The 27652-nt window shown below is 59.0% G+C and overlaps 5 protein-coding genes across 12 annotated transcripts; 3 read left to right on the top strand and 2 right to left on the bottom strand.

Annotated features, from left to right (window-relative positions):
* Positions 1 to 1018: 1018 nt before the first annotated feature.
* On the bottom strand, positions 1019 to 6489 carry TRADD (TNFRSF1A associated via death domain). 2 transcript variants are annotated; one of them, XM_079906453.1, is made up of 5 exons: positions 6359 to 6489; positions 3553 to 3711; positions 2382 to 2659; positions 2100 to 2304; positions 1019 to 1961 (listed from the first exon to the last, which is right to left on the bottom strand). In XM_079906453.1, the coding sequence occupies exons 2-5, from the start codon at positions 3701 to 3703 to the stop codon at positions 1651 to 1653; spliced, it is 945 nt and encodes a 314-aa protein (XP_079762579.1). In that variant the 5' UTR covers positions 3704 to 3711; positions 6359 to 6489; the 3' UTR covers positions 1019 to 1650. The 2 variants fall into 2 exon arrangements, with proteins under 2 accessions (XP_079762579.1, XP_079762578.1); XM_079906452.1 differs by lacking the exon at positions 6359 to 6489 and adding an exon at positions 6156 to 6208.
* FBXL8 (F-box and leucine rich repeat protein 8) lies at positions 6318 to 10117 on the top strand. Of its 3 annotated transcripts, XM_079906445.1 has the most exons (3): positions 6318 to 6374; positions 7908 to 8084; positions 8816 to 10117. In XM_079906445.1, the coding sequence occupies exons 2-3, from the start codon at positions 7933 to 7935 to the stop codon at positions 9786 to 9788; spliced, it is 1125 nt and encodes a 374-aa protein (XP_079762571.1). In that variant the 5' UTR covers positions 6318 to 6374; positions 7908 to 7932; the 3' UTR covers positions 9789 to 10117. The 3 variants fall into 3 exon arrangements, with proteins under 3 accessions (XP_079762571.1, XP_079762573.1, XP_079762572.1); XM_079906447.1 differs by lacking the exon at positions 6318 to 6374 and having other exon boundaries at positions 7956 to 8084; positions 8584 to 10117; XM_079906446.1 differs by lacking the exons at positions 6318 to 6374; positions 7908 to 8084 and adding an exon at positions 8153 to 8686.
* A 31-nt stretch (positions 10118 to 10148) lies between these two features.
* HSF4 (heat shock transcription factor 4) lies at positions 10149 to 15494 on the top strand. 4 transcript variants are annotated; one of them, XM_079906431.1, is made up of 13 exons: positions 10149 to 10859; positions 11492 to 11600; positions 11690 to 11817; positions 11909 to 12033; positions 12300 to 12375; positions 12517 to 12581; positions 13107 to 13203; positions 13439 to 13580; positions 13806 to 13929; positions 14438 to 14543; positions 14642 to 14707; positions 14835 to 14904; positions 15179 to 15494. In XM_079906431.1, the coding sequence occupies exons 1-13, from the start codon at positions 10737 to 10739 to the stop codon at positions 15328 to 15330; spliced, it is 1383 nt and encodes a 460-aa protein (XP_079762557.1). In that variant the 5' UTR covers positions 10149 to 10736; the 3' UTR covers positions 15331 to 15494. The 4 variants fall into 4 exon arrangements, with proteins under 4 accessions (XP_079762557.1, XP_079762555.1, XP_079762554.1 ...); XM_079906428.1 differs by having other exon boundaries at positions 10204 to 10859; positions 13453 to 13580; positions 13702 to 13929; XM_079906429.1 differs by lacking the exon at positions 12300 to 12375 and having other exon boundaries at positions 10203 to 10859; positions 11909 to 11974; positions 13453 to 13580; positions 13702 to 13929.
* A 136-nt stretch (positions 15495 to 15630) lies between these two features.
* NOL3 (nucleolar protein 3) lies at positions 15631 to 19546 on the top strand. 2 transcript variants are annotated; one of them, XM_079906458.1, is made up of 6 exons: positions 15631 to 15764; positions 16011 to 16229; positions 16657 to 16771; positions 18539 to 18841; positions 18992 to 19315; positions 19409 to 19546. In XM_079906458.1, exons 4-6 carry the CDS (start codon positions 18547 to 18549, stop codon positions 19414 to 19416), a joined length of 627 nt encoding a protein of 208 aa, XP_079762584.1. In that variant the 5' UTR covers positions 15631 to 15764; positions 16011 to 16229; positions 16657 to 16771; positions 18539 to 18546; the 3' UTR covers positions 19417 to 19546. The 2 variants fall into 2 exon arrangements, with proteins under 2 accessions (XP_079762584.1, XP_079762585.1); XM_079906459.1 differs by lacking the exon at positions 16657 to 16771.
* Positions 19547 to 19661: 115 nt separating this feature from the next.
* MATCAP1 (microtubule associated tyrosine carboxypeptidase 1) lies at positions 19662 to 27649 on the bottom strand. Its single transcript, XM_079906432.1, has 7 exons — positions 27535 to 27649; positions 24315 to 24940; positions 24090 to 24233; positions 23676 to 23808; positions 22452 to 22757; positions 22250 to 22347; positions 19662 to 21228 (listed from the first exon to the last, which is right to left on the bottom strand). The coding sequence occupies exons 2-7, from the start codon at positions 24882 to 24884 to the stop codon at positions 21061 to 21063; spliced, it is 1419 nt and encodes a 472-aa protein (XP_079762558.1). The 5' UTR covers positions 24885 to 24940; positions 27535 to 27649; the 3' UTR covers positions 19662 to 21060.
* Between the last annotated feature and the right edge of the window lie 3 nt (positions 27650 to 27652).

The following is a 27652-nucleotide window of genomic DNA, read 5'->3' as shown; positions in this document are numbered from 1 at the left end:
CCAAGAGTTTATGAGGGCAGACTGTGAGAACCAGCACTGCTACCCAGTGCCATCCTCTTTCCAGTGGCTGTGACTGCGCCTTCTGACTTCTTCCCACCAATATTCTCCCTTACAAAATAAACCCTCCGACCTGAGCCTCACTCTCCCGGTCACAGACTTCTCAGGAGTCCTCTACTCCGGCTGTCTCTGCTGCCTCACCTCCCATCTCTCCTGTGTTCTGGTTTCAGGCTGTCCACACCATGTCCCAGAAACAGCCCCCACCTAGTAACCTTTTCCCCGACTCCAGTGGACACTCCGCAGCTTTGACAGATTTGCAGCCTCCATCACAGCAGGTGGGTATTCCCCTGGCTTCCAAATCTGGTTTTCCTCCTTCCAATTTGGGTTGCTCTTTTTTCTGGTTGGTGACCTTCAGGACCTCCCCCGGGCCACCCCACCCACTCCCACCTGTACATTTCTGAATCCTGGGCCTCGACACTCTCCTGAACTCAAAACTATAGATCCAGCTATCCTTGGACTCTCTCCCTGGATGTTCTACAGGAACATCATGCCCAACTTGTCCCAAACAGAGCAAGCACTTCACCTCCCCCAGGGCCCCTATCTCAGCAGGCAGCTCCACCTTCCCTCCAACTGGCAAAGGCAGAAACTCTGGAGTCCTCTCCCACCTCCCTCATTCAGTGTCACCAGGCCTGTTGTCCTTTGTCCTAACTCAATGTTCATCCCTTCCCTCCATCTCTGCTGCTAACTGCCCCAGCCTGGGGCACTGTCTTTTCTCTCTCTCTGCATCCTCACCAGCCTCCCAGCCTTAACTGCCAAAACCTTTTAAAGGCCTCTCACTAGCCTCCAGATAAAATCCAAACTCTGTAAATTGGCTTACCTGACCCCATGCTCTCTGCCTCCCCCACTCACCAATGGGTCTCTGCAAATCCACCCACCCCTAGATCCAGCCACTCTAAACCTTCTGTTCTAAATCCCTTCCTCTCACCTTCCTCAAGACCTCACCTGAGGCTGACCATGCCCAGAATATTGCCCTTCTCTCATTCCACCACCCACAACATTCACAGTCATTTCTCTTCCAGGAAGCCTAACCCCTAACCTGGGTTAGGCCCCTGCTCAGTTGCTCCCACAACTCCTTGTATTTTTCACATCAAAAAACTGGTAGTATTTTATTACTGTTTCTTAATATTCAGAGTCTCAGACTGAGTGAACTGGGGACAGGCAGGATTCGTGTGTTTTGTTCACCACGGTATTTGCAGCACCCAGGATGATGCCTAGGATACAGCAGGTCCTTAATGAATTATATTGAATTAATGAATAGTAATGAATTGTTCTATGAATGAAGAGGTAAGGTCTGGCTGAAAGCCCCTCTTCTGCGGTGGGAAAAGGTGAGGTCGACCTTTTGCAGCAGGTCACCCATACGCTCTGTCTCTATCCTAGTATCTAGAACAGAACCCCCAGTGGCACCCCAGCAGACACTGTGGGTGCTTGTCTGACTCCTGGAGAGGGCAGCCATATCTGGTTGTAAGTATGGCGTCAGAGTCCCGTGGGTGGACAGGAGGTCAGCAGTAGCATTAGAAGGGACCCTACAGTCACCCAGGTGCTCCAAACCCTGGCTGGGCAACTGGCCGACTGCCCCTTTCTCTGGTACCCAGGCTAGGCCAGGCCGCCATGGGGATTTGCGAGGCCCAGCAAGTCCTCTGCCAGGCTGGTGAGTTCGTTCTCCTCGAGCGCCTCCACCAGGCGCTGCAGCGTGGCGCGGCGGCCCTCGGCCTGCACGAAGCGCCGCAGCAGCTGGAAGGCCTGCTCATACAGCCCTTCACGCTCGTATTCATAGGCCAGTGAGTCAAGCGCCGGGTCCCGCAATGCACGACAGCCGCGCTGCAAGGAGCGCCCCACCTTGCGCCACTTGAGGCCCACTGAGCGCGCGAACGTCTGTTGGTCCTGCAGGCTCAGCGGCCGGTTCACTGCAGGGGAAGTGGGAAGCGGAGTGAGCTCGGGACACCCTTCCATTTCCGCCCCGCGACTATCCCGCGCAGACCTCACCCCTCCCCAAACTCCATCCTCCCCAGGATGCTGCCTCTGCTTCTCTCCGGGAGTCTCACCTACGGGCTGACCATGGAACAGAAAAGTCTGGCCAGACGGCGGCGGCGGCGGCGGCGGTGGCTTCTCCTCCGACGGAGAGGGTGCCAGAGACTGCGAGGGGGCCGGAGCGCCCTCCACGTCGCCCCCTTGGCCCCCCGAGCCGCACGTCAGATTCCTGAGCGCATCCTCCAACTCTGTTAGTTCCTCATCCCGGAGCCGGTCGGGCTAGGGAGGGGAGTGCGGCGTCGGTGGGGGTCTTAGCCGCGAATCCCCACCCCACCCTGGCCCCAGCCCGGCCGCACCTTCTGGGCGAAGATGCAATTCAAACAGCGCTCCTCGTCGGTCAGCAAGGCATCTAGCTGCTCCGCGCCGGCGCGCAGCTCCAGTTGCAGCGGCACGGAGTGCAGGGTCAGCTCCGCCGCCAAGCACCCTTGCAGCGCGGCGCGCAGTGCCCCCTCGCGGTAGGTGCGGAGGAAGCGGCCGCAGGCCTGGCGCCCGCTGAAACGCAACTGCACGATCAGCTGCGGATCGCTGCGGTGGATCTTGAGCATCTGCAGCACGTCGGGGCTCCCGCCACTCTCTGCGAAGGCAGGCAGTCAGGTGGCATGTGGTCCCCCTGCGGGGTCATTCTCCAAGAGCCCGGAGGACGGATGAAGCCCCAGGTAAGACGCCCTCCCCATCCCCAGACCTAGGGGCGCGGCTATACGCCAGAGCTCCCAGCTGGGAAGCAAATTGGGATGCAAACAGCAACAACCCAGAATAAAGGCCAGGACCTATCACAGGGAGCACCCTAGGATGGAGTGTATGCTACTCTATCCCCAATCCTGAAGCCCCAAATGAGGGTGGGCAAAAAGGACATGCAAGAGACTTTGCAGGGTAGAAAGGGGCATTTGCCCTGGGCAGCCAAGCCCTCTGGGTAGGTGGCTGGCGGAACAGGGGGCGAGAGGTCTCAGGTTTTCGGCCTCCTAGTGTGGCTCCCCCCGCCCTGGAAGGAGAGAGGCTCTCGTCGCTCTGAGGCCGGAGGCAGATCCCCCTATTGGCTTCAACCTCCAGTGGCCTCTGCCCTGAGATGGGAAAAGGGGACCCGAAAGGTAGGTACTGGGGAGGGGGTCTTGGGCAAGGAGTGCTGCAGTGAGAGAGGAAAAGAAGAGAGAGGCGCGATTAGTAGACAGAAGTGAGCGGGCTGATCCGGGGAGTGGGGGGCATGGAGCAGGGGCACGTTAGTGCACACATAGATCATACAGAGACACAAGAGACACAAGTCTACACCCGAGGGCACACATGCATACACAGAGAAGACAGACCCTACACAACCAGGCGTCCTCCTCCTCCCTTCCCTAACGAATCTTTTCCTTAAAGTGGTGGTTAAGCGCAGGCCCACAGAGTTGAAGAGGTGAGGTCTCAGTCCCTGGCCCCGCCCACAAAAGGCCCCAGGCCGGCCTTTCCTCTCCAAGTGCCCGCCCACTCACGCACCTGCCAGGGCAGTCCGCAGAGCCCTGTACACCGCCACTTTCTGCTGCGGGTGAGCGTAGGCATCCGACAAGACCACCTTGTCCAGCGAGGACTCCACAAATAGGTAGGCACTGCCCACCCACTCCTCGAGCCCATTTGGCCCAGCCGCCATCTTGCCTCCTGGGGACAGAGATACGCATTCAGATCACCTCAACCCAGCTCTGGAGACAACTGTCCAGTCCCACGTGGCCGAGCTGTCCCCTCAGCTGACATCCAGCCGTCCCCACCCAGCTGGCATACTTATGAGGGTAAGTTCCTCATCCCACAGGCAGCCCCTTGTGCTTCTGGCTCTGCACAGCCCAGCCCAAACCAGCCCAGCCCAGCCAAGGTTTTCAGTGAGGACTGTCTCTCCACTGTCTTCTCAGAGAAAGAGCCCAGGGTCACAGGGATGGAAGAGGAGAGGGACAATGTTGCAGCAGAAACAACAAGTTCTGCTCCCTCCTCAGGCCAGGGTGTCTCTCTCTCTTTTTTTTTTTTTTTTTTTTTTTGCGGTACGCGGGCCTCTCACTGTTGTGGCCCCTCCCCTCACGGAGCACAGGCTCCGGACGCGCAGGCCCAGCAGCCATGGCCCACGGGCCCAGCCGCTCTGCGGCATGCGGGATCCTCCCGAACCGGGGCACGAGCCCGCGTCCCCTGCATTGGCAGGCGGACCCCCAACCACTGCGCCACCAGGGAAGCCCGAGTGTCTCTCTTTTCAAAGCTGACTGGAGACATCCTTATCCTGGATGGTGCCCATGCCCCACAGCACAACCAGACCCATGTGCTGGTATGGTATGCCCTCAGCTTAAATTTGAGCTCCCAGGATCCCTGTGGGACCACAGCCCCCACTTTGATTTTCTGACCTGAATTCCTACTATATCTCCAGGCTTCACTTCAAAGGACACCTGTAGTTTGCGCCTGCCCAGATTTCCTCCCGCAATCCTGACTGACCTCTGGGGCCTTCCCTCTTCCCTTGTCTCAATCCACATGCCTGTTGGAAGGGCTAACTCCACTCCCTAGCTCCAGGCCTGGGCAAGTGAAACAGGCCTAGCCAATCTGCATATTCCATTCGCCTTCCTGAAATGATTTGTTCAGAGTTGGGCATAGGATTCAAGTTGGACCAATCAAAATCAACCTGCAAATTTGGCTGGATCAATAGGAAAGAGGCATAAGTTTCCCTTCCTATCTTGAAGCTGAGCGAGAAGGAAGGGTAGTTCTCCTCTGCCACTGCTTGGGAAGAGCCTGACTGAGAATGAAACTGGCGCAGGAGGCTACAGAGCCAAGAGATGAAGAAGTGCACTCCTAGCCACACTGTGTCCCATCTTGGACTTTTCCATTATGTGAACTAAATCATTTCTGTTTATTCTGTGTTTCAGATCTGCCCCCAGACCCTAACGTGAGAGCCAAAGCTGGGACAGTACCTGGGAAGGGGCGCTCCAGCATCACCCAGACCTGGCAAGAAAAATGATACTTGATAACCCTACCCTGCGTCTGAGCACAGGGATGTACCTTTTGAGCACCCCCCCATAATCTTTTGGTAGAAGACATATTAATACTTGTGTGTTTACCCAAAACCATAGTCTGGAAATTAACAGGAAGTTACCATTGTTTACCTCTGTTGGGGAAGGGGGAGACTTGGCGTGATTTCTATTTTCACTGTATTTAGCAATATTCTACTTTATGTAAACCCCGTAGATGCAGTCCCGCCCGAAGGGATGGGTAAGTAAGGGTGGAAGTCTCCCCAGCAGGCCTACCTGCGGGACATTGAAAACCTGGAGGAGGGGGGAAGCTCCCTCACACTCACTACGACTGGACAAATGGGAGAAGTCAAACAGAAGTCAAACAGGCCTGCCAGGCTAAAGGTCGAGAAGGACAGACAACCTTTGAGAAGCGGCCGGGGCCCTTGGCTCGTTTCGCGCCCTTGGGAACTCCTTTCTACGTGTCCTTCCAAAGAAGCCCCTCCTCGGGAAGCCCCGCGCCCCACCCACCCAGAGTCCGCCTCTCTGCGGGCGGGGCCGGGCTGGGTTCCAGGAACTCTTAGCTGGGTACCGACTCAAGAAAATGTGCCCCTATGACCGGGAGCCAGCCGGTGCAGCGTTCTATTAACACGGCCTAACAGTCCCCGGGTAGCCCCACCTCTGGCCGGGTGGACGGTGACGGCCTGCTGGCGGGCGTGGCCCCTCAAGGACTGACAGGCTGAGAGTCCCAGCATCCTACTCAGCTGGGCCGCTCCCGAGCTCTCGAGGGGAGCTCCCCGGCCTCCCTCGTTCTGGAGTTCTGCTCTTGCTACTGGCCGGGGAGGGCAAAGGGTTTCTGCTCAAATATCTGTTCAGAAACAGCCCCACCCCGTCCTCTCACCCACAGGGTCCTGCCGCCCCTTGAAATCCCCTAACTGGGACAAGGAACTTTCGGGGACCAAGGTCCGTACCCTCTCTCCCTCCTCCCACGGAAACAGCCCAATAGGCCACCACCACCACCTGACCCGAGCAGCCGCGGATGACAACCGCGCCGCGCCCATGCTTCCGAGCCAGGATCCACCTCGGCTCCTGCCGGCACTGGGAAGCCCACCCACCCTCTGCACTAACCTGGCCGCCTCGGCTCGTCCCGGATTCCCACGCCCGCCCGGCTCCACTGGATTCGCGCTGCTTCCGGGTGTGCGCGGAGCGCAGGGGCGGCGCCCCAGTACGAGCCGCCCCTTCTGTCCCGGCGTCCCGCCCCTCGGGCTCCCCGCGGTTCCTTCCCACCACTGTCCTCCGCCGCCAGTCCCCAGTCTCTGGGCAAAACCCACCTGGTCCGCTGAGCAGGTAAGAAACTGGCGCCTGAGGTTAAACAGCAGGGAGAACAGCCTGCGGCAAGGGACTTCGAGGACTTGTGGTTCTTACGAGGCCGGAGGGCCCCAGGGTGAGAGCTGCTCCTCTTCCTCCAGCGGGCAACGGATGGATCAACAAGGAGGTGCCCCTTGAGGACCAGACGTTTCTGGTGCCTTCTGTGTGGTAGAGCTCGAAGATCTCTGATCTCTGATACTCCCTGACACTCTGAACAGGGTGCCGGTGGGTCCAAGTTCAGGCCTGGTGGAGGGTATCAGAAGCCCCAGGATACGCGAGGCGCAAATTCCAGCAGGGACCGTTAGCCTAGAAAATAGAAAACTGGCCAGTGGCGTGAAACGTTGGGTACGAAAACCTTTAAGGACCTTAAACTAAAATTGGCAACTTCAAAGAGGACGCACATTTTCCAACAAAGACCGCGCTCTCTCTGAGGTGGGTCTGCCGAATTCCAGCTGAACCTAAGCCGCCCAACGGGAGCCTGGGCTGCTTGGGGTTCAGGATCGGAACTTGAACCCAGGGTTCCTCAGGTCCCAGAAACCCAAGACTTTCTCCGCCCCGCCGGCCTTCTCTTGGAAGCTCTCGGGACACCTCCCCCTGCGAGGTGGACGAAAGAGCCTCCCTTCTCTGGGCGGATTCGGTTGTGCCCCACCCGCGTCCCTGCTTTCTGATTGGCTTGTGGTCTCTGCCAATTAAAAGTTTTCCCTAATGCTCCCGCCCTATTAACCCTATCGTTACTCTCTAGTGACTGGCGGGGGCTAGGTCCGGGTTTCTCAACTTGGGAACTGTAGAATCCACCGGCGCTTGTTGAAATTCAGATTCCTGGGCCCTACTCTTTTCGGAGAGCCTAACTTAGTAGGTGGGGCCGTGGAATCTGTAGTGTGAACAAGTGTCCAAGTGATTCTGATGCCCCGCACCCTTTGAGAATGCTTCATTTCAATGGTCCTCGGTGCTTGGGCTTAGTCCTCCCCTAGTACTCAGGGTCGAAATTGGGAGGCAAGCAGTTCAGTGACCCCTGTGAGACTAGTCTGGGCCCTCTGAGCTGGGGGGAGGACGTGGTTGTCTGGAGTCAGAGCCTGTGCATCCGCCTTCCAACTTGCTCAGAGAAAACTTTGGTAACTAGAAGAAAGATCCCATAGCATCATCCCAAATCCGGTATTCGGCTTTATCAACGTGGTGCACCGGTCGTGGTTGAGTTCTTTCTAATATAGCATAAAACGTGGATTTGCTCAACAAGTGAGAACGTAGTTTAAAGGAGAATCAGAGATCCTCGGCATCCAGGGCAGACTTCATGGGTCTGAGACCTGTGCACTGCACAGGGCCCCAGGCTTGGTTTAATAACTTGGTTAAATGCTCTGCTGTCACTGTCTTGAAACCCTTAATAATGTTTTGAACAAAGAGACCCACATTTTCATTTTGCACTGGGCTCTGCAAATTACATAGCAGCTCCTGGGCCACAAGCATTTCTACGCGTAGGCTCCAGGTGTTTCCCTCAACACTTTGGCCTTCCTGCAGCGGAACCCCCACCCTGCTCCCGGCCATGGCGGAGCCTGGAGAACAACTGCCGGAGGAGGTGCTGGCACTCATTTTCCGTCACCTGCCCCTGCGGGACCGCGCCGCTGCCGCGAGGGTTTGCAGAGCTTGGGCTGCCGCTGCCACCTGCAGCACTGTGTGGCACAACACGAACATCAGGTGAGCAGGCTCCTCCCCCTCCCGCCTTCTCCCTGGCTCGGTGGAGTCAGGGCTTGGGGAGATACAGTGACTCTCCCCATATTAAAAAGCGTAATCAGGACTTCCAGCGGTCCAGTGGTTGACTGGGCATTTCCAATTCAGGGGGCGTGCGTTCGATCCCTGGTCAGGGAACTAAGATTCCACATGCACGGGCCCCCCCCCAAAGTGTAATAATTTCTAACATTTATTGGCCACCAACTGTGTACCAACCATTGTTCTAAGTGCCTTACACATATTAATTGATTTAATCCTCACTAAAACTTTATGTGGTAGATAGGTGGTATTATTATCTCCGTTGCACAGATAGAAAATTGAGGCAGAGAGATTTAATCACTTCCTTACTCAGCTGAGAAGTAGCAGAGGCAAATGTGAACCTGGCAATCCAGAGGCCACGCCCCCCCTCCTTAAAGACCGCTGAGAAAGCCCTGTTCTTAAAATATCATTGGCTCTCCGTGGCAAGGTTTCAACCAGCGGCAGATGCATCTGAAGTCTTCTAAATGGATAGGATGGGAGTTCCCTTCTAGCATCACCTTGGAGCGACCAGGCATGGTCGGGACAGGGAGGTATGTGGGGAGGGGGCAGGAAGTGGGGATGGTAGCTGGAACCCAGGCTGAGGGGTGGGTTAGAGGCCTCTCTCCAGGTCGCGGGGACTCGGCCGGCTGATGCCTTTTCTCCACCACTCTACCCCCAAGTTGCGACTGTGAGCTAGAAGGCATGCAGCCGCAGTACCTGTCCGCTTGCCTGGACCACGTTCAGAATCTACGTCTGGAATTTGTGCCGTCCAGGGAGCCGAGCCGCCTGGCGGCCATAGAGTTGCTGACTGCACTGGCTGGCCGTAACCCCGAGCTGCGAGGCCTGTGCCTGGAGTGCCGCGGAGAAAAGCGGCTCTTCGACTCGGGTCGCGACGTCCTGGACGCCGTGCACGCCCTCTGTAGGGCCGCCCGCGCGCTGCGCCACCTCGACCTAAGGCGCTTGCCCTTCACACTGGACGACGCGCTGGTGCTGCAGGTGGCACACGGCTGCCCGAAGCTCTGCAGCCTTTTCCTGGATAACAGTACGCTGGTGGGCAGCGTGGGGCCAGGCTCCGTGCTGGAGCTACTAGAGGCCTGCCCCTGCCTGCGCGCCCTCGGCCTGCACCTGGCCAGCCTGTCGCGCACCGCGCTCGAGGCACTGGCGGCGCCAGACCGCGCACCTTTTGAGCTCCTGGCCCTGCGGTGCGCATGTCCCGAAGACGCACGCGCGTCGCCCCTGCCTAATGAAGCCTGGGCCGAGCTGAGCCGCCGCCACCCTGGACTGGCCGTAGAGCTGGAGCTGGAGCCGGCTCTGCCTGCCGAGAGCGTGACACGCGTCCTGCAGCCTGCTGTGCCCGTGGCTGCGCTGCGCCTCAGCCTCTCTGGGGACACCGTAGGCCCGGTGCGCTTCGCAGCGCGCCACTACGCCGCAACCTTGCGCGCGCTCGAGGTGCGCGCTGCCGCCTCTGCCGAGCTGGACGCCGCGCTGGAGGAGCTGGCAGAGCGCTGCGTGGGCCTGCGCGAAGTGCACTGCTTCTGCGTGGTGCGACCCTCCGTGCTGCATGCCTTCCGCACGCACTGCCCGCGCCTGCGCAGCTACACGCTCAAGCTGACGCGGGAGCCGCATCCCTGGCGGCCCACGCTTGTGGCGTGAGGCGACAAACCCTCTTTCCCCTCCCTGCGGACGTGTGGCCTCTGAGATGCTGCGTGGGTTTGCCCCGGGGCGCGTCAGCTGCTAGTCCGCTCCTTTAGGACTCTGTTGTCTCTTGTCCCTCTCGAGAATTGGGGGCTGTGGGATGGCGTCAGTACCAGCCCGGAGCAACCTGAGTCCACTCGTTGCTGTCAACATCTGCAGACACCCACTGTCCCCGCCATACGGGGATCACCCTCCTCCAACCCCAGTCCTCTGCAAACGTTGCTCGGCGGCCCCGGCGTGGGAGGAGGGAGGGCACTGGTTCAAAGCATGCCTCAGGGTTGAGTGTGAAATAAATCAAGCAGTATCTCTACGTCCTGTGAAAGGCCGGGTCCGCTCTGAAGGGTGAGGGAGGAGAACCAGCAGATGCTGGAGGAGGGGTCCGGGCAGGGGTGGGAGAGTTCGAGACCTCACGGTTTACTTCCACTGGTGCGGCTGCGGGGGTCAGTGTCGGGGCACTCGCATCTTCCGAATGACAACGCCCCAGGGTTCGGCGGGAGGGGGCCAGCTTCTCCTTCCCCCACCCTCCCGCTCTCAAGCTCGCTCCTTTCTGCCCCTCTAACCGAGGCTTCACTATGCCCACGCCATCGCCTTATAGGACTTTCCCAGCCCACACCACGCTGTGTACGCTGGATTCTCCCGAAGAACAAAGGAGGAAACAGCGGGCCTGAGAGAGGGGTGGGACTCGAACGCAGGTCTACCTCCCTACCGCACCCCGCCCCCACGCACATACTGCCAGTGCTGAGGCCGCGGTCAGAGCCCCGCCCCGCTGGTTCGCACGTGGCCCCCACCTGACCCGGCGCCGGGAGGCGGAGTAGGGCGGAGCGGGCGGCAAACGCAGCACTTTCCGCGGCTTTGACAAGCCAGCGGCGGCCGGGCCCAAGCGTTAAACGGGGCCGGGACTGCGCCATGCAGGAAGCGCCAGCCGCGCTGCCCACGGAGCCGGGCCCTAGTCCCGTGCCAGCCTTCCTTGGCAAGCTGTGGGCGCTGGTGGGCGACCCGGGCACCGACCACCTGATCCGCTGGAGCCCGGTGAGGGCTGGGGCCTTTCGACTTCCTCAGTGGTCCCCGGGATTCCTCCACGTCAGTGAACGTCCACGCTCACCCTGTCCCTGCCTGGGACGGGGCTGAGGGTCCCTTGATTCAGCCGTCCAGGGTATGCGACGGCTTGGAGGGGGTATTCGAGATGGAGGTGAGGCGACTTCCTCCGGGCAGAGGACAGGGTAGGAGACTTCTGGAGGAGACCTAGAACCCGAAGGATCTTCCAGGTCATTTAGTTCCCACCCTGCCCATCAGACAGATTGGAACACAGAGAGGCCAGGAGAAGGGAAGGGCTGGGCCTGGTTCTAGCTCAGAGTCACATCGCGGGTCTGGGAGCCGTCCGGGGCTGGAACCCAGGTTTGCCCTCTGCTCTTACTTTCAGAGAACCGAGTACGGAGTCTGGGTGGGCTGAGATAGAGATTGTGGTCGCCCCAGGCTAGGCCAGAGCTGGTTCTGGCCTGGCCTCGTCCCACGTCCCCACGAATGGTAGCCTCGGTCCCCAGAGTGAGTGCGAGTGTGTATGCGCGCGCGCCAGAGCGCTGGCTTCGCCGTGGGCGGGCACCGCTCACGGTGTCGTCTGGTCTCCGCCCGCACGGTGGGTGGGCGGGCGGCGTTCTCCACAGAGCGGGACCAGTTTCCTCGTCAGCGACCAGAGCCGCTTTGCCAAGGAAGTGCTGCCCCAGTACTTCAAGCACAGCAACATGGCGAGCTTTGTGCGGCAACTCAACATGTGTGAGTCCCTAGGGCCGGGCGGGACGCGGGCGTGGGTGACTTGGTGCGGGGGGGCGGGGCAATTTACGCCCCCACGCCCTACTCCCTAGACGGTTTTCGGAAGGTGGTGAGCATCGAGCAGGGTGGCCTGCTGAGGCCGGAACGGGACCACGTCGAGTTCCAGCACCCGAGCTTCGTGCGCGGCCGAGAGCAATTACTGGAACGCGTGCGGCGTAAGGTGGGGGCGGCCTGCAGGAACCAGCAAACCGGGGTGGAGGTGGGACAGCTGTTTCCTGCGACTCTGACTTGAGGGTGCCTCCCACCTGCAGGTGCCTGCGCTGCGCGGCGACGACGGCCGCTGGCGCCCTGAGGACCTGGGCCGGCTTCTGGGCGAGGTGCAGGCTTTTCGGGGAGTGCAGGAGAGCACCGAGGCGCGGCTGCGGGAGCTCAGGCAGTGCGGGGGAGGGGGCGGAGGAGGATGGGGAGGGGGAAGGGAGGGTCTGGGTGAGGGGGCACTGGCTTCCAAGCGTTTCTAGGCAGCTCCTTCCTCTCTCATGCCTTGGCGCCTCCATCGAGACCAATGGGCCGAGCTGAGGAAGTCTGTTGTCTATGGACGGGTGATCATCCGAGTGGGCGCCGGTTCAGGCCTGCCATTCTGTGGGGGGTGGTGACCGGGCGAACTCTCAGATGCCTCAGCACCCCCCCACGCCTTTCCCCCAGGCAGAACGAGATCTTGTGGAGGGAGGTGGTGACGCTGCGGCAGAGCCACGGTCAGCAGCACCGGGTCATTGGCAAGGTGTTCCTCTCCCCCCACCCCACTTCTCTCTGTCACTCCTCAACGTACCACCCGCCCCCAGTCCTGGAAGCCACCTGGAGTGCCTCGTTAGGGTGGGAGGCAAGGTCCAAAGTATGAGTTAACCCTTTGCTTTCTCTTCAGCTGATCCAGTGCCTCTTTGGGCCACTTCAGGCGGGGTCCAGCAGCGCAGGAACTAAGAGAAAGCTGTGAGTGAGAAACCCAGGGACGCCCCCACCCCTTCCAGGACCCTCACAGAAACCCAGGCAGGACTCCTTCTCCTCCAGAAGCCCCTTCACCTGGAATCCTCATTCTTTTCCCCTGCATTACAGTCTTCCTCACCCAATGGCCATCCCCCCAAGGGCCCCCTTCCAGGGCTTTCCCCCTCTACCCCCAACTCTACCACCAAAACCCCCACTCTCAGACCCCTCAGTTCCAGGACCTTAACCCCATATTTCCACCCCATCATCCCCTTACCCCTCACCCCAAAGCATCCCAACAGTAGAGGGTCTGGGTCTCAAACCACACTCCCTCCCTCCCTTCTCTACCCCCAAAGGGCCCCCATCTCTGGGGGGAGCCCCTTCTGCCTCTAGCATGTGACTGATGCCCTGGCAACAGGCCTCAGCTCTGCTGACTTGGCTGCTGGGGCCTGTGGGAGGGAGGTGGTGCAGGCTGAGGGGCATGGGAGATGAACCTACCCAGCCCCCTGCCTGTGCCCTGGCCACCCTGCACAGGTCCCTGATGCTGGATGAGGGGTGCCCAACACCAGCCAAATTCAACGCCTGCCCCCTACCTGGTGCCCTCCTGCAGGACCCCTACTTTATCCAATCGGTAGGTTTTTGCTTCTCTCTTCCCTAGAGCACAGCTTGGTTTATGGAGAGCCTGTTCCCTTTCCACATTCCCCAAAAAGAAGAGAAGATGGAGGCCAGCTTTCCCTCCCACCAGACCCAGGCTCCCCAGCATGGGCCCAGCTTCCTCCCTCAAACCTTCCCCCTTAGATCTAGCCCATGTGGTACTGGCTGGGTTCTGGCTCACCCTGTGGCTTGAGGTGAAGGGCTGGGCCTCATCTTCTACTTACAGCCTCTCCCAGAGACCACCCTGGGCCTCAGCAGCCCTCACAGGGCCAGGGGCCCCATCATCTCTGACATTCCGGAAGACTCTCCATCCCCTGAAGGAACCAGGCTTTCTCCCTCCAGTGGTGGCAGGAGGTAAGAGGGACAGGGGCTGCCCTCTGGGGAGCCTGTGGCTGAGGGCCTGGCAGCCCAGATGGCTGTGGGGATGGGGGAGAGGGCAGTGCCAGGGTCTGGCTGAAGCTTTTCTCTGGTGCAGGGAGAAGGGCCTGGCACTGCTCAAAGAAGAGCCAGCCAGCCCAGGGGGGGAAGGCGAGGCCGGGCTGGCCCTGGCCCCAAACGAGTGTGACTTCTGCGTGACAGCACCCCCACCGCTGCCTGTGGCTGTGGTGCAGGCCATCCTGGAAGGGAAAGGGAGCCTTAGCCCCGAGGGGCCCAGGAGTGCCCAGCAGCCTGAACCAAGAGGCCCCAGGGAGGTTCCTGACAGGTGAGCAGAGAGACCATTTTTGACTGTAAGCCCTGTGGGCCACTTCTGCAGCTAGATCAGCACTAACTAGCCCCCAGACTTCCCAGCCTTCTCTGCCCCTTGGTGGCTGGCTGGTCGGTTGGGCACCACGGTCTCACCTGATTTCTCAGAGCTGCTCTAAGGAGTACCAGCTTCAGAGGCCCCTAGAAAGTGGAAACATGTCAGTGGTAGGGCTCAGGAATCTGCATTTTAAATGCAACCACTGGGGTGCTTGAAAAGATTGTAAAGTACGCAACAGTTTAAGAACCACTGATGTTGATAATTGCATAGGGAGGGGACACAACCCAAACCTCAGGCCAAAAGTAGGAGGCAGAGGCACTGTGTGCCCCTCTACGTGTGTGTGGGGGGATCGTCTTCCAGCATTTTCTATATGTTGTCAGATTTAGATCCTGATGTATTCAGGTTCCTTGGGAACCTAATGGGGGGTGGGGTTGGGCACTGCAGGCCAACGGCAGTTTTCTGTGCACAGGGGGCCTCTGGACCTGGAGAGAGGAGCCCGGAGCCCGGAGAGTCTGTTGCCTCCAATGCTGCTTCGGGCCCCCCCTGAAGGTGTGGAGCCTGCAGGGCCCCTAGATGTGAGTACACCTTCAGCAGGGCAGAGGCATGGGGCTTGGTGGGGTCCAGCTGCTTGTGCAGCCTGGGGAGGACACCACTGACCCAGAGCTCCCCCTAGGTGCTGGGCACCAGCCTCCAGGGGCGGGAGTGGACTCTCATGGACTTAGACATGGAGCTGTCCCTGGTAAGATGGGGGTGGGGAGGGCAGGGGGTTCAGAGTTGTTCGGCCAAGCCCTTTGGTCCACAGCTGTTCTCCCTCAGCCAAAGCCCCAGCTCCCTCCCCAGCTGCTTCCTGGGGTTCTCTCATGCAGTTGCAGCCCTTGGTTCCAGAGAAGGGTGAGACTGAGCTGGCGGTCAAGGGGTTAAATTCTCCAGGGCCAGGTAATAATTGTAGTGACTTAGGACCTGGGGGAGGCCCATAGGGGCCTGAACTACCACGATTGCGTGGGCGGGGCAGTTGGTGTTTTGGAGGGAAATCCCGGGAGGCAGGCTGCTCTGCAGAGTACTGCTTAAGCTGCTTGAGCCGCTGGAAGAGAGTGGGGGGTTGAGAGTGGATGTTTCATCCTAACCGGAGGGCAAGGCGAGTGAAGCTCTCCTTCCCTGAAGAAAGGAGGCGACCGTTTCTCCCCGCTGAGCACAGCCCCACTCCTCCTAGGGAAGGACTCCATGCTGGGGACACCACTCCTGCTGGATGTCCAAGCCGCTTTGGGAGGCCCAGCCCTCAGCCTGCCGGGAGCTTTAACCATTTACAGCGCCCCTGAGAGCCGCGCCTCCTACCTGAGCCCAGGGGCCAACCCCTCCCCCTGAGAGCCCCCTCCACTCTGAAACCAGCCTGGCTGAGGGGTGGGCTGGCCGGCAGCACGCCCGGCTCGGCTTCCTTGAGCCCCTGCTGGAGGCTGAGTGAAGCCCCTCCTACCTTGGCAGCCCCTCTCCAATACCGAGCCCTGCATAAAACTGCTTTTTTTTCTGTGTTTCTGGTCTCTTTTCTCTACCGACCATGGAGCACAGAAGTCATGGGTGGGGGGCGACTTGGCATTCGTAGCAGCGTCCAGATCCTAGGGCTTTAATCGAGGAACCCTTGAAGGGTGGAGGTGCTTGGGGAGCCTGCCCCTAGTTCTCCTGCTTAGGCCCCATCCTCCGGGTCCGAATCCAGGGCTGGCGCGTGGCCACTGCGACCTCCGGGAAGCGGGGACTTTTGGGGTCACACCCAGCACCGCAGTGCATCCGTTCTGTGAGCCTGGGTAAGCTGGTCTCCTCTGAGCCTTGTCTGTGACAGGCAAAGATGGGTGTAAAACGCCTGGGAATTGCCGGGGTACTTGGGGCCGCGGGCTTAACTGTCCCCTCCCTGACTCATCCGGCGCGCCCGGGGTGAAGAGGGAAAGCAGACTACGTGTACGAGCCCAGGCGGTACGCGGCCTCTGCGGCCTGCCTCCCCGCGTCCCGGGAAGAATGGCCCCCTTTCCCCACCCCCTCCGTGTTCCCGGCAGCCCTGGCCGGCCCGCCCCCGCCGCAGCTGCTGCTTCCATCTCCACCGCGCCCGGCCCTTTCTGCCTCGTCATCTCCTCCCCAGCCAAGGCTCGACCAGTGAGTGGGGCCGCCGGGAGCGCACGGACCGGGAGCTCCCCGGACCCCCGGCTGCGGTAGGGAAGAGAAACTGAGTTTGGGCAAAATCCGCGCCCCACCAAAACCAGCCGCACCCGAAGGAGGTCTGTGAGCCCCGCCCCTCGGCAGGACTCTAGCTCTGGGGCTGGGTGGAGGGGAGTTAAGGGTTCGCACGTGCGCAAAGGCTCCCGCAGTTTTCCACCACCTTCGCTCCCTAGCAAAAGGACGCGCGGGGAGCGAGGTGGGGAGGGCGACAGAGACCCCGTCCACGCCTCGTAACTGGAGCTGCCTGGTGCTCCGGGAAGGATCTGGGCTGTGAGCACTGAAGGAGATAACTTCGGTATTCACTTCCTAAGCATTGAGTTTCAGGGTGAGGACCCGTACCAGCTGGTGTCTCTGCACCCCAGACAGGACAGAGGACGGGACTCGGGGTAACGGAAGGAGGAGGCTAACATGAAAAGAACTTGGGGAGGCGTGAGAGAGAAGGAGGGGCCGGTCTAATCTTCCTCCTCCCTCTCTGCACCTGTACAGAGTGGATTCTGTCCTCCCTCCCTTCCTGCACTCGATTTGGGGGACAGGCTTGGGAAGCCTCAAGTGAAGAGGGCAGAGGAGCCACAGTACGCAGTGCAGTGATGTCAGCCTAGTGGTGAGGCTATATGTTGTTCACTGGGGTACAGAGGAGAAGGAACCAGTCTGCTTGTGGGACACTCAGGCATTGGGGTGGATGAGGGGACATTTGAGTCTTGGAGGATGGATCCACAGCATGGAGGGAGGAAAGGGCATTCCAGGCCTAGGCAACAGCATCTGTGAAGTTTGGGAAGTGCCAGTACTGAGTGGTGGAGGGAAGTGGGGGAAAGCCTGGCTGTCCAGGGGGTGGGAAGTGAACAGATAGTCTGGATTCTCTCTGATAAGCTGTGGGGGTGTGGGGGACAGGTAGTTACGGCTGACATTTTGCTTGGCAGGAGACCTTGTAGTTCAGGCTGGAGCAAGTCAGATTCCACTTCTGCCACTCGATCTCTCTGTGCCTGTCCCCTTATCTGTAAAATGGGGACAAAAGCCCTACCCCAGAGAGTTGTCAAAGTCACTGTTCTGTGGGGGTGATGGGATAGGAGTGAGCGGTACTCAGAGAGACTGTTACAGGAGATGAGGTGACCATGGAGGGGTTGAGGGAGATGCTGATATCTCACTGAGAAGTGGAGGAGCAGCATTTGTCCCTGATGGGACATGAAGGGAGAGAGAGGGGTAAAGGGTAGTCCTGGTCTCTGCTCATGGCCTGGGGGAAGGGCTGACACTTCAGTATGGCTAGGAGGGGTGAAATGACCAGGGAGGCATAGCATGACACCAGGTAGTGAGACCTGGGAAGCAGGATGGGGGCTAGGACCAAATCCTAGACCTAGAACCAGGTAAGGAGGTAAAGGAGGGACCCCAAAGGGAGGACGAGATCCAGGAGGGTGTTTTGTGGACAAAGCCAAGGCCAGGGGAGATGGGCTGAGAGGGGGAGTGGTCCAGGGCCTGACCTAATTGCCCTTAATGCCAGGGGCCTTGCTACCTGGGTCAGGCCACCCAAGAGGAGATGGGCCATTGTCCTTGGTTGTCAATAAATGAACAAAGCAGATTAATGTCTGCCTAACACCTGCTGTTTGGAAGAGACAGCCTCTCAAAATGGGAGGATCTATGGAGGAAAACAGTGAAAATTCAATGTTTGCTGGTAGCTTTTGTGAGTTGGGCCCTGGGTACTTAAAGATGATGGCTGTAAATCATTCCCAGGGCAGCAGGGAGACAGTTTGGTCTCAGGTGATGTCGGGAGATCTTGGTCAGAGCTAAGACTCAAGAGAATTCAGGTATCCCTGCTCAGGTATTAGAACCAGGAGAGACCATGAGACCACTTTGGGGTTACAACATGGTGGTGGCATTGGTGAGGTGGTGCAGGGGCAGGGCCTGTCCTGGAAGGATGGACCTCAGGATAAGGGGCCTGGACTTCCTCCGGTGGGTGAGAGAAGCAGCGGAGGCTCTTAGCACTTCAGGATCTGAGAGTGGGGGGATTCGGGGCTCTGCAGGGTCTAGGATGGAAGTGAAAGGCTAGACTAAGTAAGTGGTGAGGTTGACAGAAATATTGGACAGACTGGGAAGAACTTGACTGCAAGCTGGGTGTGGGGGTATCAGGATCAGTTGTAGGTCTTTCTGCCTGTTAAGTTGGGGAAGCAGGTTGGGAAAGAGAAGTTAGTTTGGATAAACTGGGTCTGAATGGATCGCAGGATCTGCAGGTGGCAGGGGCTCAGGAGGGAGGACATGCTTGGGGAGAGCCGTCAGAGTAGAGACCCCAGTCACGGGTGTTCACTGGGGCCCTGGGAGAGAGGTCAAGGTCAGGGGAGCTCCGGCCCCCACTACCTCTCTCCCCCCACCTCCCATGCAGCCCCCACCATGGGCAACACGCAGGAGAGGCCATCAGAGACGATCGATCGCGAGCGGAAACGCCTGGTAGAGACGCTGCAGTCGGACTCGGGGCTGCTGCTGGATGCGCTGCTGGCACGGGGCGTGCTCACCGGGCCCGAATACGAGGCGTTGGACGCGCTGCCTGATGCCGAGCGCAGGGTACGCCGCCTGCTGCTGCTGGTGCAAAGCAAGGGCGAAGCCGCCTGCCAGGAGCTGCTGAGCTGCGCCCAGCGAACCGTGCGCGCGCCCGACCCCGCCTGGGACTGGCAGCACGTGGGCACGGGTGAGAGCGCGCGCGAGGGCGGGGCCTAGGTCACAGGAGGGGGCGTGGCGTGGGAGGAAGGAGTTGAGGTCTTCCCCAAAGACCCGCACGTGTGCAGGGGAAACCTCAGAGGGGTAAAATGAATCTGAGGCACTCCCACCTCCGCCGTAGGCTACCGAGAACGAAGCTACGACCCTCCATGCCCAGGCCACTGGACTCCTGAGGCAGCTGGCTCAGGGACCGCATGCCCCTGGCTGCCCAGAGCTTCAGATTGCGATGAGGCGCGGGGTCCTGAGGACTCCGAGGCAGCGCAATCCGGAACCCTCGAGGAAACTGAGCCAGAGCTGGAAGCTGAGACCTCTGAAGGGGCTGAGCCGGAGTTGGAACCCCAAATGGATCCTGAACCAGAGCCAGGGACGGAACCAGAGCCCGACCTGGAGCCGGAGCCCGACCTGGAGCCGGAGCCCGACCTAGAGGCTGGGGACGAATCTGAAGGTGTGAGGCCGACCAAACCTGGTGGGAGGGCGTGGCCTGGGGGGCGGAGGGGGGGGTCCACCTGACTGACCACACCCCTTCCGTCATCTCTAGATTCCTGAAAGCCTTAAAGCTGACAGGCCGCTCCTCGCCCTAGCAGGATGGGATCTAGGATCCTGCCCTGCCGGGGTCAGATGCCACGAAGCCTCCCTCTGTCCCAGTACCACTGAAAGTGAATAAACTCTGGAGGGTCAGCTTGGACTCTGTGATTCTGGCTCTTTGCCCAGGAACTAGGGTGTGGATTTGTACCTCTAAGTCCCGATGACCTGGGCAGCCCTGTGCCCACGGCCCAGTCCTCAACCCCTTTCCATCCTCAATAGCCCAAGCTGTACCCCTGGAGAGTCCCCAGTGGGACAAGGGCCAGACCCTTGGGCCCTGCTCCACAGCCCTTTTATCCTCGTGAACCATTTGGGGACATGTGTAGTCACCAGCCCCACCTCATGAAAGCCCCTAGGCCTGGCACAAAGAGCCAGGAAAAGGGTACTTCTTTCCACTTAGAGAAGGCTAGAGCTCACCACCTTGGGAAGTGAGACTAGAAAGAGAAAGGGATCTCAAGTAGGCAGAGCCCACACAGTTCATTGTAATTGTTTTAATTGGCTTCTCTCAGGACTGGGAGCTCAGGGAGGGTTGTGACCAGTTAACTGGCACACAGAAGGCGCTCTATACATATTCACTGACTAAATGAATAAGGACTTTGCAGCTGTGTTTCCAAGTTTTCAGATGGGAAAACTAAGGCCAAGGGAGGGAGTAGGACAGGGTCAACCTCACACAGCTGAGTCTGAGATGAAACTGGAAGCAACAGTTATCTTGGCACCTCTCCTGGTCTAGGAGGGGCTCAGAACTAGGAACGAGGGGCCTGCCCCTCAGGCTTAATTGTGGCTGCTGCCAGGCTATGCCAACCTCTGCCAGAGACCAGCTGTGAGGGTGTGGGCAAAGACAGGGACAGTAGAGGCCAGTGCAGGGGATGAAGGCAGGGCCAGGTGAGAGCTTGATTCGCAAGGGTGTGTGTGTGTGTGTGGAGCTAGGAACAATTGGTGCCTTCCAGAGGAGCCCTGTTCCCTCCATCAAACCTTCAGAAACTGCTGCGTCCCAGCCCCAGTAAGTAGAGCACATAAATAAGGAATAAATACATGACAGTGGGAGAGGCAAAATGCTGGAAAGCACACCCCAGCCCAGCTGGGTCTCTACTACCAGGATCCCTGCTCCTTGAGTCTGTGTGAAAGCCAGGACCTCAGGCTCAGGCAGTCACCCCCAGAAGAAGGGAGATCCCCACCAGGACCCAGTGAGAGGTAGACAGCATGAAAGCTGAAGGAGCACCAAGGGGCCAGGTGGGGAGGAAAGGACTGGATTATGCAGACACCCAAAGCCATCTCGTGCAAGAACAAGTTTCTACTCCCAAGCCACCCCCTCATCCCCATCCAGCTTCCCTCCTGCCCCCAGGCTTTTCCTCTGCTCAAAAGGCAGCTGGAGACAGGAGGGCAGATTCAGTTTGCCTGACATGCTGCTGTTGGCCTTCAGGGTCCCGGGAGGCTAGCAAGGGGCACAAACTCTCTGCTGTTGCCTCTCCTCCCTCCTGAAATGCTTCTGCCCTCCCCATTCCCCAAGAAACACGCAGGCTGTGGAAGCACAGAGCAGCCAGCTTCATGTTCTGGGGGCTGATCTGGAGCCCTCTTTCCAGGGCCCCTGCCTGTAGCCCTCAAGCAGTATCAGTCATCAGGCAGCAGGCGGCCCAGCTCTGCCTCATCCAGCCGGTTGGTGGTCATGATGTGCTCCAGCTGCTGCCGGTAGCGTGCTAAGTCCTGCATGAAGTGGGGCACCCGGGTTTTGTCCAGCACCCCATGGGGCCGAAGGTGATCTACATCCTCATAGGACACCTGCAGGAAGAAAGCTGGGCCTCAGGAGTAGGCAGGGTGCCCTGGCTTTCAGGCAGCTGGTCCCAGCTCTCTTGCAATGGCCCATAGCCCTTTGCTCCTGCAACTCCTCCCTCTCCCCTCCTGATCCACTCCCAATGTTATGTACCCTGAGGCTCAGTCCTGGGTGTTTGCTCTTTCTCTCAACACCTTGTTTTATCATCTACGTCCTACAACCTCACTCCTGTCTCCAGTCCAGCTTCCCCCCTCACCTCCAAACCTGGGTATCCAATTGCCTTCTGAACGCCTTCCCCAGGATATCCTTCAGGCACCTCAGACTCCCCATATCCAGCATTACTGGGTGCCAGCCTATGCCATCCCCACCCTCCTCACAGCCCCCTAGGTCACATTCCAGGTGGGCGCGTAGTATCTGTCACCCTCCCACTCAGAGTGGCCACTGAGTTAAAAAGATCCACTCTGAAGATCTCTCCAGCTTGCTGCTTCCCCTCCATCTGCACGGCCACTGCTGGGTTATGCCAGACCACCGTCGAGTCTGCAGAAGTGATTGGAAAGGCCTCCTCCTTTTCCCCCTGCACTCCCTTCCCTAGGCCTCTCCTCCCATATGACAGAGGGAGCCTTCTAAGGCAAACCATCTGTGCCACTCTTCTGCTCAAAGCTCCTAGGATTCCCCATTGCTTTGGATGAAATTCGACTTCCTCAGCCTGGCACAAATACCCAGCGCCAAGGACTTGTTCCCTGGCCATTTCTCCAGCCTCCTTCCCCAGGCCTTCCTGACTGCTCCCTTGGCCTGGAATGCTCTCACCTCCTTTGAAGTGCAGTGTCTACACACACACCTGTGGGCTGGCTCAAGCACCTATATTGGCTGCCAGACTGTCATTTCACCTCCTGTGCTCACCTCCACCCACGTTCCCCCCATCAGAGAGGCCTGGCACCCAGTCCTCAGCTGAGTTCCAATCAGAGGCTCAGGGAATACCGCAGTGATGGGGAGAGCTGGCTGGGCCCTCGAAGGCCCGTGGTCCCTCACCTTGCCCAGCGAGGTCAGCAGCGGGAAATCGATGGTCTGGCGATGCCGCAGAATGCGCACGATGCCATCCAGGTACACCTGATCCTTGCTGAAGCAGCCTGTGGACACGGGAGGGCCGTGAGCCCTAGGCCCAAAGCCCCACCTGAACCCCCCCCGCACCCCTGCCACAGATCAGGACACTCCCCACTGCACAGGCGCCCACCGGGCAGCGAGGTGTCAGTCTGGCCGCGCTTGGCGCGCACGCAGTACTCCCAGCGCACGTCGGCGTCCTGCACGTAGCGCGCCAGGTCCTGGAACAGCTGGCGGAAGGACATGTGCGCGGCGCGGTGGATGGTGTAGTAGAGCAACGCGGCGCGCCACAGGAAGGGCTGCTTGCGGAACAGCACACTGTGCAGGCTGGCCAGGCCCTCCTCGGTGGGGTTCGCTGGCCGCAGCCCATACTGCAGCCGGCCCTCGGCGCTGTGCCACGGCTGCCGCGCGTTGTTCACGCCCCGCAGGTAGTGGGTACCTGTGGGGTGGGCGAGGGAGAGGCTGCGCTGGGCCGCACATCCAAGGGACCCTCCTGCCCAGCCTGGGTCCTGGTCTGCCCAGCTGGACCTCTAGCCAGCGACTCACATATCCTTATGCCTCTAAACCTAGGCTCTTACACAAGTCCCCTCCACCCCAAACTCAAACTCACCCAACCCCAGGCAGCATGAAGACTCTCCTCAGGTGAACTCACACCCAAGGATCCAGAGTCTCACATACATGAACCCTCCCTCACCCGTCCAGGGCTACACACACCCACACAAACTCTCCCAAACTCACACTGCCCCCCAACCCCCAGAGAGGTGCAGGAACTCACACACTACCCCAGCCCCACATCCTGCATGCCCATATCATGCTGATGTCCCCAGCAAAAACCATCTTTTGCCCAGAGCAACAGGATTCTTGATGAGGAGGGACAGACAGAAAAGAATAGTAATTAGTGTCCCATGCTCGCTTTTCCAGGCTGGCCCTAACCCCTCCTAAACCCAGCTCTGTGTGTTTTCAGCTAATTCCATTCCCAGGATCTGAACTTCCACCCACCGGGGAGGGCCTGCATGTTGGCTGGGCTTGTGGGACCCTTAGGGCTCTCCCTCTGGCCTGTCTGGGCCTCAGCAGTCTTGCCCCACTGTCAAGGGAAATCATAGAGGAAGTAGAGGGAGGAAAAGATACCCAGAAGGAACAAGAAATGAGGGTGAGCCCAGAGAGTGGGCTGGCATGTTCTGGCCTATGTCTGTGAGCCAGAGGAAGGAGGTAGCTGCTCCTGAAGGGAAGGGGCCCATCCTCCGGAGGGAAGGGGAAGAAAGAGAGGGGGTGGGGTTACTGGAGACCCTCACTGCCCCCCCCCTTGTCCCAGCCCCCTCTCACCCCTACCCGCCCACCCGCCTACCCACACCCTGACCTATCTCGTGCCGCAGCATGCCCTCCAACCAATACTGGCGGGCTCCAGTCAGGTTGATGGCCAATGTTGGTCGGCTGTTCTCCACCATCATCACTGCCTGGGACAGCAGGTCCTCACTCAGCTGCACCACAACCTGCAGGCGGCAGAGCCCTGAGCCATGGCCACCAGCCCAGGGACCAGTGTGCAGGTGGGCCCACTGATGCCACAAGGCAGCCAGGCTGGACACTTGGCCACAACACCTACCCTTCCCCACCACTGCCTGGAGCCAGCTCCCACCTTACCGGGGCAGGGGCAGGGGCAGGGCTTGCCCGAGGTCACTAGCTCCATCAGTGTCGAGCTGGGCCTGGCATTGCCCACTCAGCAGCCTGGTTTGGAGCATGTGGAAAGGGGGCCTCGCAGGCAGGGCGAACTCACCTCCCCAGCACAGCCCTCCTTCTGCATGTATTTGCGCACAATGGACCAGATCTGGCACTTGGTCAGCAGCTGGCCCCCAGTCGCAGCCTCAAAGCGTTCATAGGTACCAAACTTCTCCAGGACAGCCTCAATGATGCCAACCGCCTGCACAAAGGGCCACAGTGGCAGGTCAGGCCAGGCCTCTCAGGTGGTAGGGCCAGGGTGAGGTGGGCAGTCTGGACTGACCTGATGGAGGAACTGTCCAGAGGCCTCACTGTACTTCCCCAGCACAGCCGTAGGCATGGGCTCCTGATACTCGAACTGTGGGTTGTAGGTGTAATGGGACTGGAAGAACTTGTCCCGCTCACGGTCCATGTTGGTTGGCCGCAGGGCCACCAACATGCAGGGGCTCTTGCTGGCACCACGGCCTGCACCCTTGTGAGTCTTAGCAATGTGAGGCAGGGAGGCCGCAGGCCGCAGGGTGCCCCCACCTGGGTCCCGTCCCTGTCCAGGTGGCGCCCGACCCTGGGTGCTGCCCCCCCGCCGGCCAATACTGTTTACGGTGTAGGTGCTCTCACTGCGACGCATGTGGCCACGGTGGCCCAAGTGCAGCTCTGAGAAGGGCTGCGGCTCAGGCCGGGGCCGCAGGGCTGAGCGGACTGAGAGAGCCAGGGGCAAGGCCAGGGACCGAGGCCAGGGGTACAGTGCTGTCCCATCTCGGTCTGAGGGCCTCAGCCTGTGGCCCAAGGATGAGGGACTGGATGGCGGGCTGGGGGGTGCCTGCTCATACACCTGAGCCCCTGAGTCCAGCACCATTCTGTCCTGGTGGTCACATCCAGCTGGGTCACTCCAACTCCCCACACGGTCGACTTCTGGAGACACAGAAAGGCATGTGGAGACCAGCATGAGTGGGTGTGGCCTGAGGACCAGCAGGCCTTGTGCTCCATCCACACTGCCCTTGCTGGGCCTTTGGTGGGCCCAGGACCTGACGCCAGGTTCTAACCTGACCCCTCACCTCCACCCTAGTGTCCATCCCCTCCAGCAGGCTCACCCAAGCAAGCTGGACTGGGGGAAAGCAGGAGGAAGAGTCTCATACACCCAGCTAGATGGTGGTTACTCAAATCCCCTTAGACTGTGAGCTTCTGAGAGCAAGGCCTAAGCCCCTATTCATGATTCTTCTAATCCCTGTGCTCAGCGCCCACCCAGACTGGGAGTTTGGTACAGTGTAGCCTCAGCTGCCAGGATGACAGGTGAGGGGGTCTCACTACCTTCTACCTGCCTTCTACCTATGGCATTTTCTCAGTCTCACCCCGCCCCTCCCTCCTGGCTCCATCCACTTCCTCCAGCCCATTGGGATTGGGCCTCAGTCAGTTTGAATGCCTGCAGGCCCCTTGCTTATGCTAGTCCCTCCACCTGGAATGCTCTCTCTCCCGGGGCCATCTGCTCAAATCCAAATTAGAATCAGCTTTTGGTGAGCAGAGGGAAACTTCAGCAAATCCAAGCCAATCCCTGGTCTGTCCCCTAGAGTCATCTTTCTAGTGGTCATCCAAGGCCAGTGTCAGGACACTCACCCCTGACTCTACCAGGGCTCAGTCCAACCCAGTCTCTCCCCAGAGACTGACTGAAGGCTCCAGCCTCCAAACTCTCCTGCCTGCTCAGGGACATAATTCCAGCATTCCTCTCCTTTCCTACATCTCCTGCACCATCAATCTCTTCCTCTCTACTGGATTCTTCCCATCAGTATAAACACACGTTGTTATTTCTCCATCTTAAAAAACAAAACAAAACCCTCACTAGACCCCACACGCTTCCAGCTCCACTGCATCTCCCTCCAGCGGTTTCCTAGGGCAACACAACACCTCAAGTCGTCTATACTCAGTCTCCAATCCCTTCTTTCCTGTTCTCTCTTCAATTTCGCTTCAAGTGGGGGCTTTTGTCCCCCACTCTCTATCAAAACTGATCTGACCAAGGTCACCAATGATCTTCGTATTGATCAGCAGAATTTGACAAATTTAATGACTTCATCTTGGCTTGGCCATGTTCTCCACTCGGTTCCCAAATACACTGGAACATGGTTCTCCCACCTCACTGGCTGTTTGTTCTTGGTCTTACTTGCTGGTAATCCCTATCTTTCTGACCTCTTGACACTATAATGTCCAGAACTTGGAAAATTCTCTCCTCTTCTCCGTTTATGCTCACTCCCTAGGTGATCTCATCCACTCTCATGGTTTTAAATATGTCAGCCCAAACTTCTTCCATGAACTTCAGACTAGTGTTGCCAGTTCTCCGTTCAACATCTTTACTTGAACGTCTAACTGAACATGTCCCCCGTCTGGAGTGCTTTCCCCTCATATAACTGCAGGGGTCACTCTCACTTTCCTCAGATTTCTGTACAAATATCTTTTTAGAAAAGCTTCCCTAACACACCCTCTATAAAATAAACCTACCCTAGACACTCTCCACCACAACCTCCCCTTCTCCACAATATTGTCCTATGATGCAGTTATCACCATCTGAAGTACAGTACAAGTGAGCTTATCTGTTTTCTCCTTTTAAGTGTTCACAGCTGTGTCCCCAGAACAGTTGCTTAATAAAGGAATGAAACCAAGAGCCTTTGTCCTTCTCAGAACTGGAATCATCCCTGCACTTTGCTTCCCCATCTAGTTCTGATCCCCTCCCCCTCCTCCCGGCACTCTGCCTAGTGACAAGCTGCTGGAAAAGATTTCAGGCCTCAGGCTTCCCTCCCCTGAACTAACTATACACTTTTCTGGATTCCTCACTGGTCTCTGGGGCCTCTGCTTGTACTAATCCCCTTCATCTCCACTTCTTTCATTTGACCTACCTCTTTGCAATTACCAGAATATGCCTGTTTCTTTCATGTCTCAGGTCCTTCTGCCAAGAATGCCCTCCCAATGTCTCCCCGTGGCAAACTCCTTAACCATTCTTCAGGACTTGGTTTAGGCCTCACTTCCTCCGGGAAGCCTTCCCAGCGTCTTAGAGGTTCCCAGTGCCCAGGCGGCTTCTTTACCATCCTAGGCTGTCACTGTTGGAGCCTAGGTCCGTGTCCCCCCATCATCCCCTGAACTCCCTGAGGGCAGGGACGGGTCCGATTCACCCCCATGACCAAAGTAGCCAGCTCTAAGATGCAGACTGAATGAAAGATGGTTGTGGGAGGAGCCCAGGCTGAAGGCGGAGTCTGGTGATAATTGAGAGGGTGTGGCCTGAGCCAATAAGAAACTCCGGGAGAGGATAACGTGGAAGAGGAGCCAATGGGGACTGGGAGATCGAGGAGGGGCGTGACCTCCAGCCAATAAGAGGCGGGGGATGGGGCAAAGGGAGTGCCCAATGGAGGGCGGGGCCGGAGGACAATGGAGCGGGGTTCCCTGGTGGATGAGGAGGGGTCGCGTCGAACGCCTTCTCGGCCTCTCGGGGGTGGGGGGATTCCGTCCGCGTGCCGCGCCCCCACCTGTTCAATTCTCTTCTCGCCGCCGCCGTTCCCACTCCGCAACCCCGGCCGCCGGCTGCCCAGCCCTCGGGAGCCGACACTGGTGACGCACGCACTCGGGCGCGCGCACGCTCAGACG

This window comes from Stenella coeruleoalba, assembly GCF_951394435.1.
Source record: "Stenella coeruleoalba genome assembly, chromosome: 20".
In the NCBI taxonomy this organism is placed as follows: Eukaryota; Metazoa; Chordata; class Mammalia; order Artiodactyla; family Delphinidae; genus Stenella; species Stenella coeruleoalba.
The sequence above is the reverse complement of the archived record's forward strand: the minus strand, read 5'-3'. Positions and strand labels throughout refer to the sequence as shown.

What these genes read in the sequence shown, in the direction of transcription:
- MATCAP1 (XM_079906432.1), bottom strand. Translation starts at nt 24,884, where the DNA reads ATGGTGCTGGACTCAGGGGCTCAGGTGTATGAGCAGGCACCCCCCAGC. An exon ending in CATGCTGCGGCACGAGATAG is followed by an intron (nt 22,758 to 23,675) that starts GTCAGGGTGTGG and finishes CCCACCCCACAG; the next exon opens with GTACCCACTACCTGCGGGGC. An exon ending in TGCTGACCTCGCTGGGCAAG is followed by an intron (nt 21,229 to 22,249) that starts GTGAGGGACCAC and finishes TTCTTCCTGCAG; the next exon opens with GTGTCCTATGAGGATGTAGA.
- HSF4 (XM_079906428.1), top strand. Translation starts at nt 10,737, where the DNA reads ATGCAGGAAGCGCCAGCCGCGCTGCCCACGGAGCCGGGCCCTAGTCCC. An exon ending in ACCTGATCCGCTGGAGCCCG is followed by an intron (nt 10,860 to 11,491) that starts GTGAGGGCTGGG and finishes CGTTCTCCACAG; the next exon opens with AGCGGGACCAGTTTCCTCGT. An exon ending in GTTAAATTCTCCAGGGCCAG is followed by an intron (nt 14,905 to 15,178) that starts GTAATAATTGTA and finishes CACTCCTCCTAG; the next exon opens with GGAAGGACTCCATGCTGGGG.
- NOL3 (XM_079906459.1), top strand. Translation starts at nt 18,547, where the DNA reads ATGGGCAACACGCAGGAGAGGCCATCAGAGACGATCGATCGCGAGCGG. An exon ending in CTGGCAGCACGTGGGCACGG is followed by an intron (nt 18,842 to 18,991) that starts GTGAGAGCGCGC and finishes CCTCCGCCGTAG; the next exon opens with GCTACCGAGAACGAAGCTAC.
- FBXL8 (XM_079906445.1), top strand. Translation starts at nt 7,933, where the DNA reads ATGGCGGAGCCTGGAGAACAACTGCCGGAGGAGGTGCTGGCACTCATT. An exon ending in TGGCACAACACGAACATCAG is followed by an intron (nt 8,085 to 8,815) that starts GTGAGCAGGCTC and finishes TCTACCCCCAAG; the next exon opens with TTGCGACTGTGAGCTAGAAG.
- TRADD (XM_079906453.1), bottom strand. Translation starts at nt 3,703, where the DNA reads ATGGCGGCTGGGCCAAATGGGCTCGAGGAGTGGGTGGGCAGTGCCTAC. An exon ending in TCTGCGGACTGCCCTGGCAG is followed by an intron (nt 2,660 to 3,552) that starts GTGCGTGAGTGG and finishes CTGCCTTCGCAG; the next exon opens with AGAGTGGCGGGAGCCCCGAC. An exon ending in ATTGCATCTTCGCCCAGAAG is followed by an intron (nt 2,305 to 2,381) that starts GTGCGGCCGGGC and finishes TCCCCTCCCTAG; the next exon opens with CCCGACCGGCTCCGGGATGA.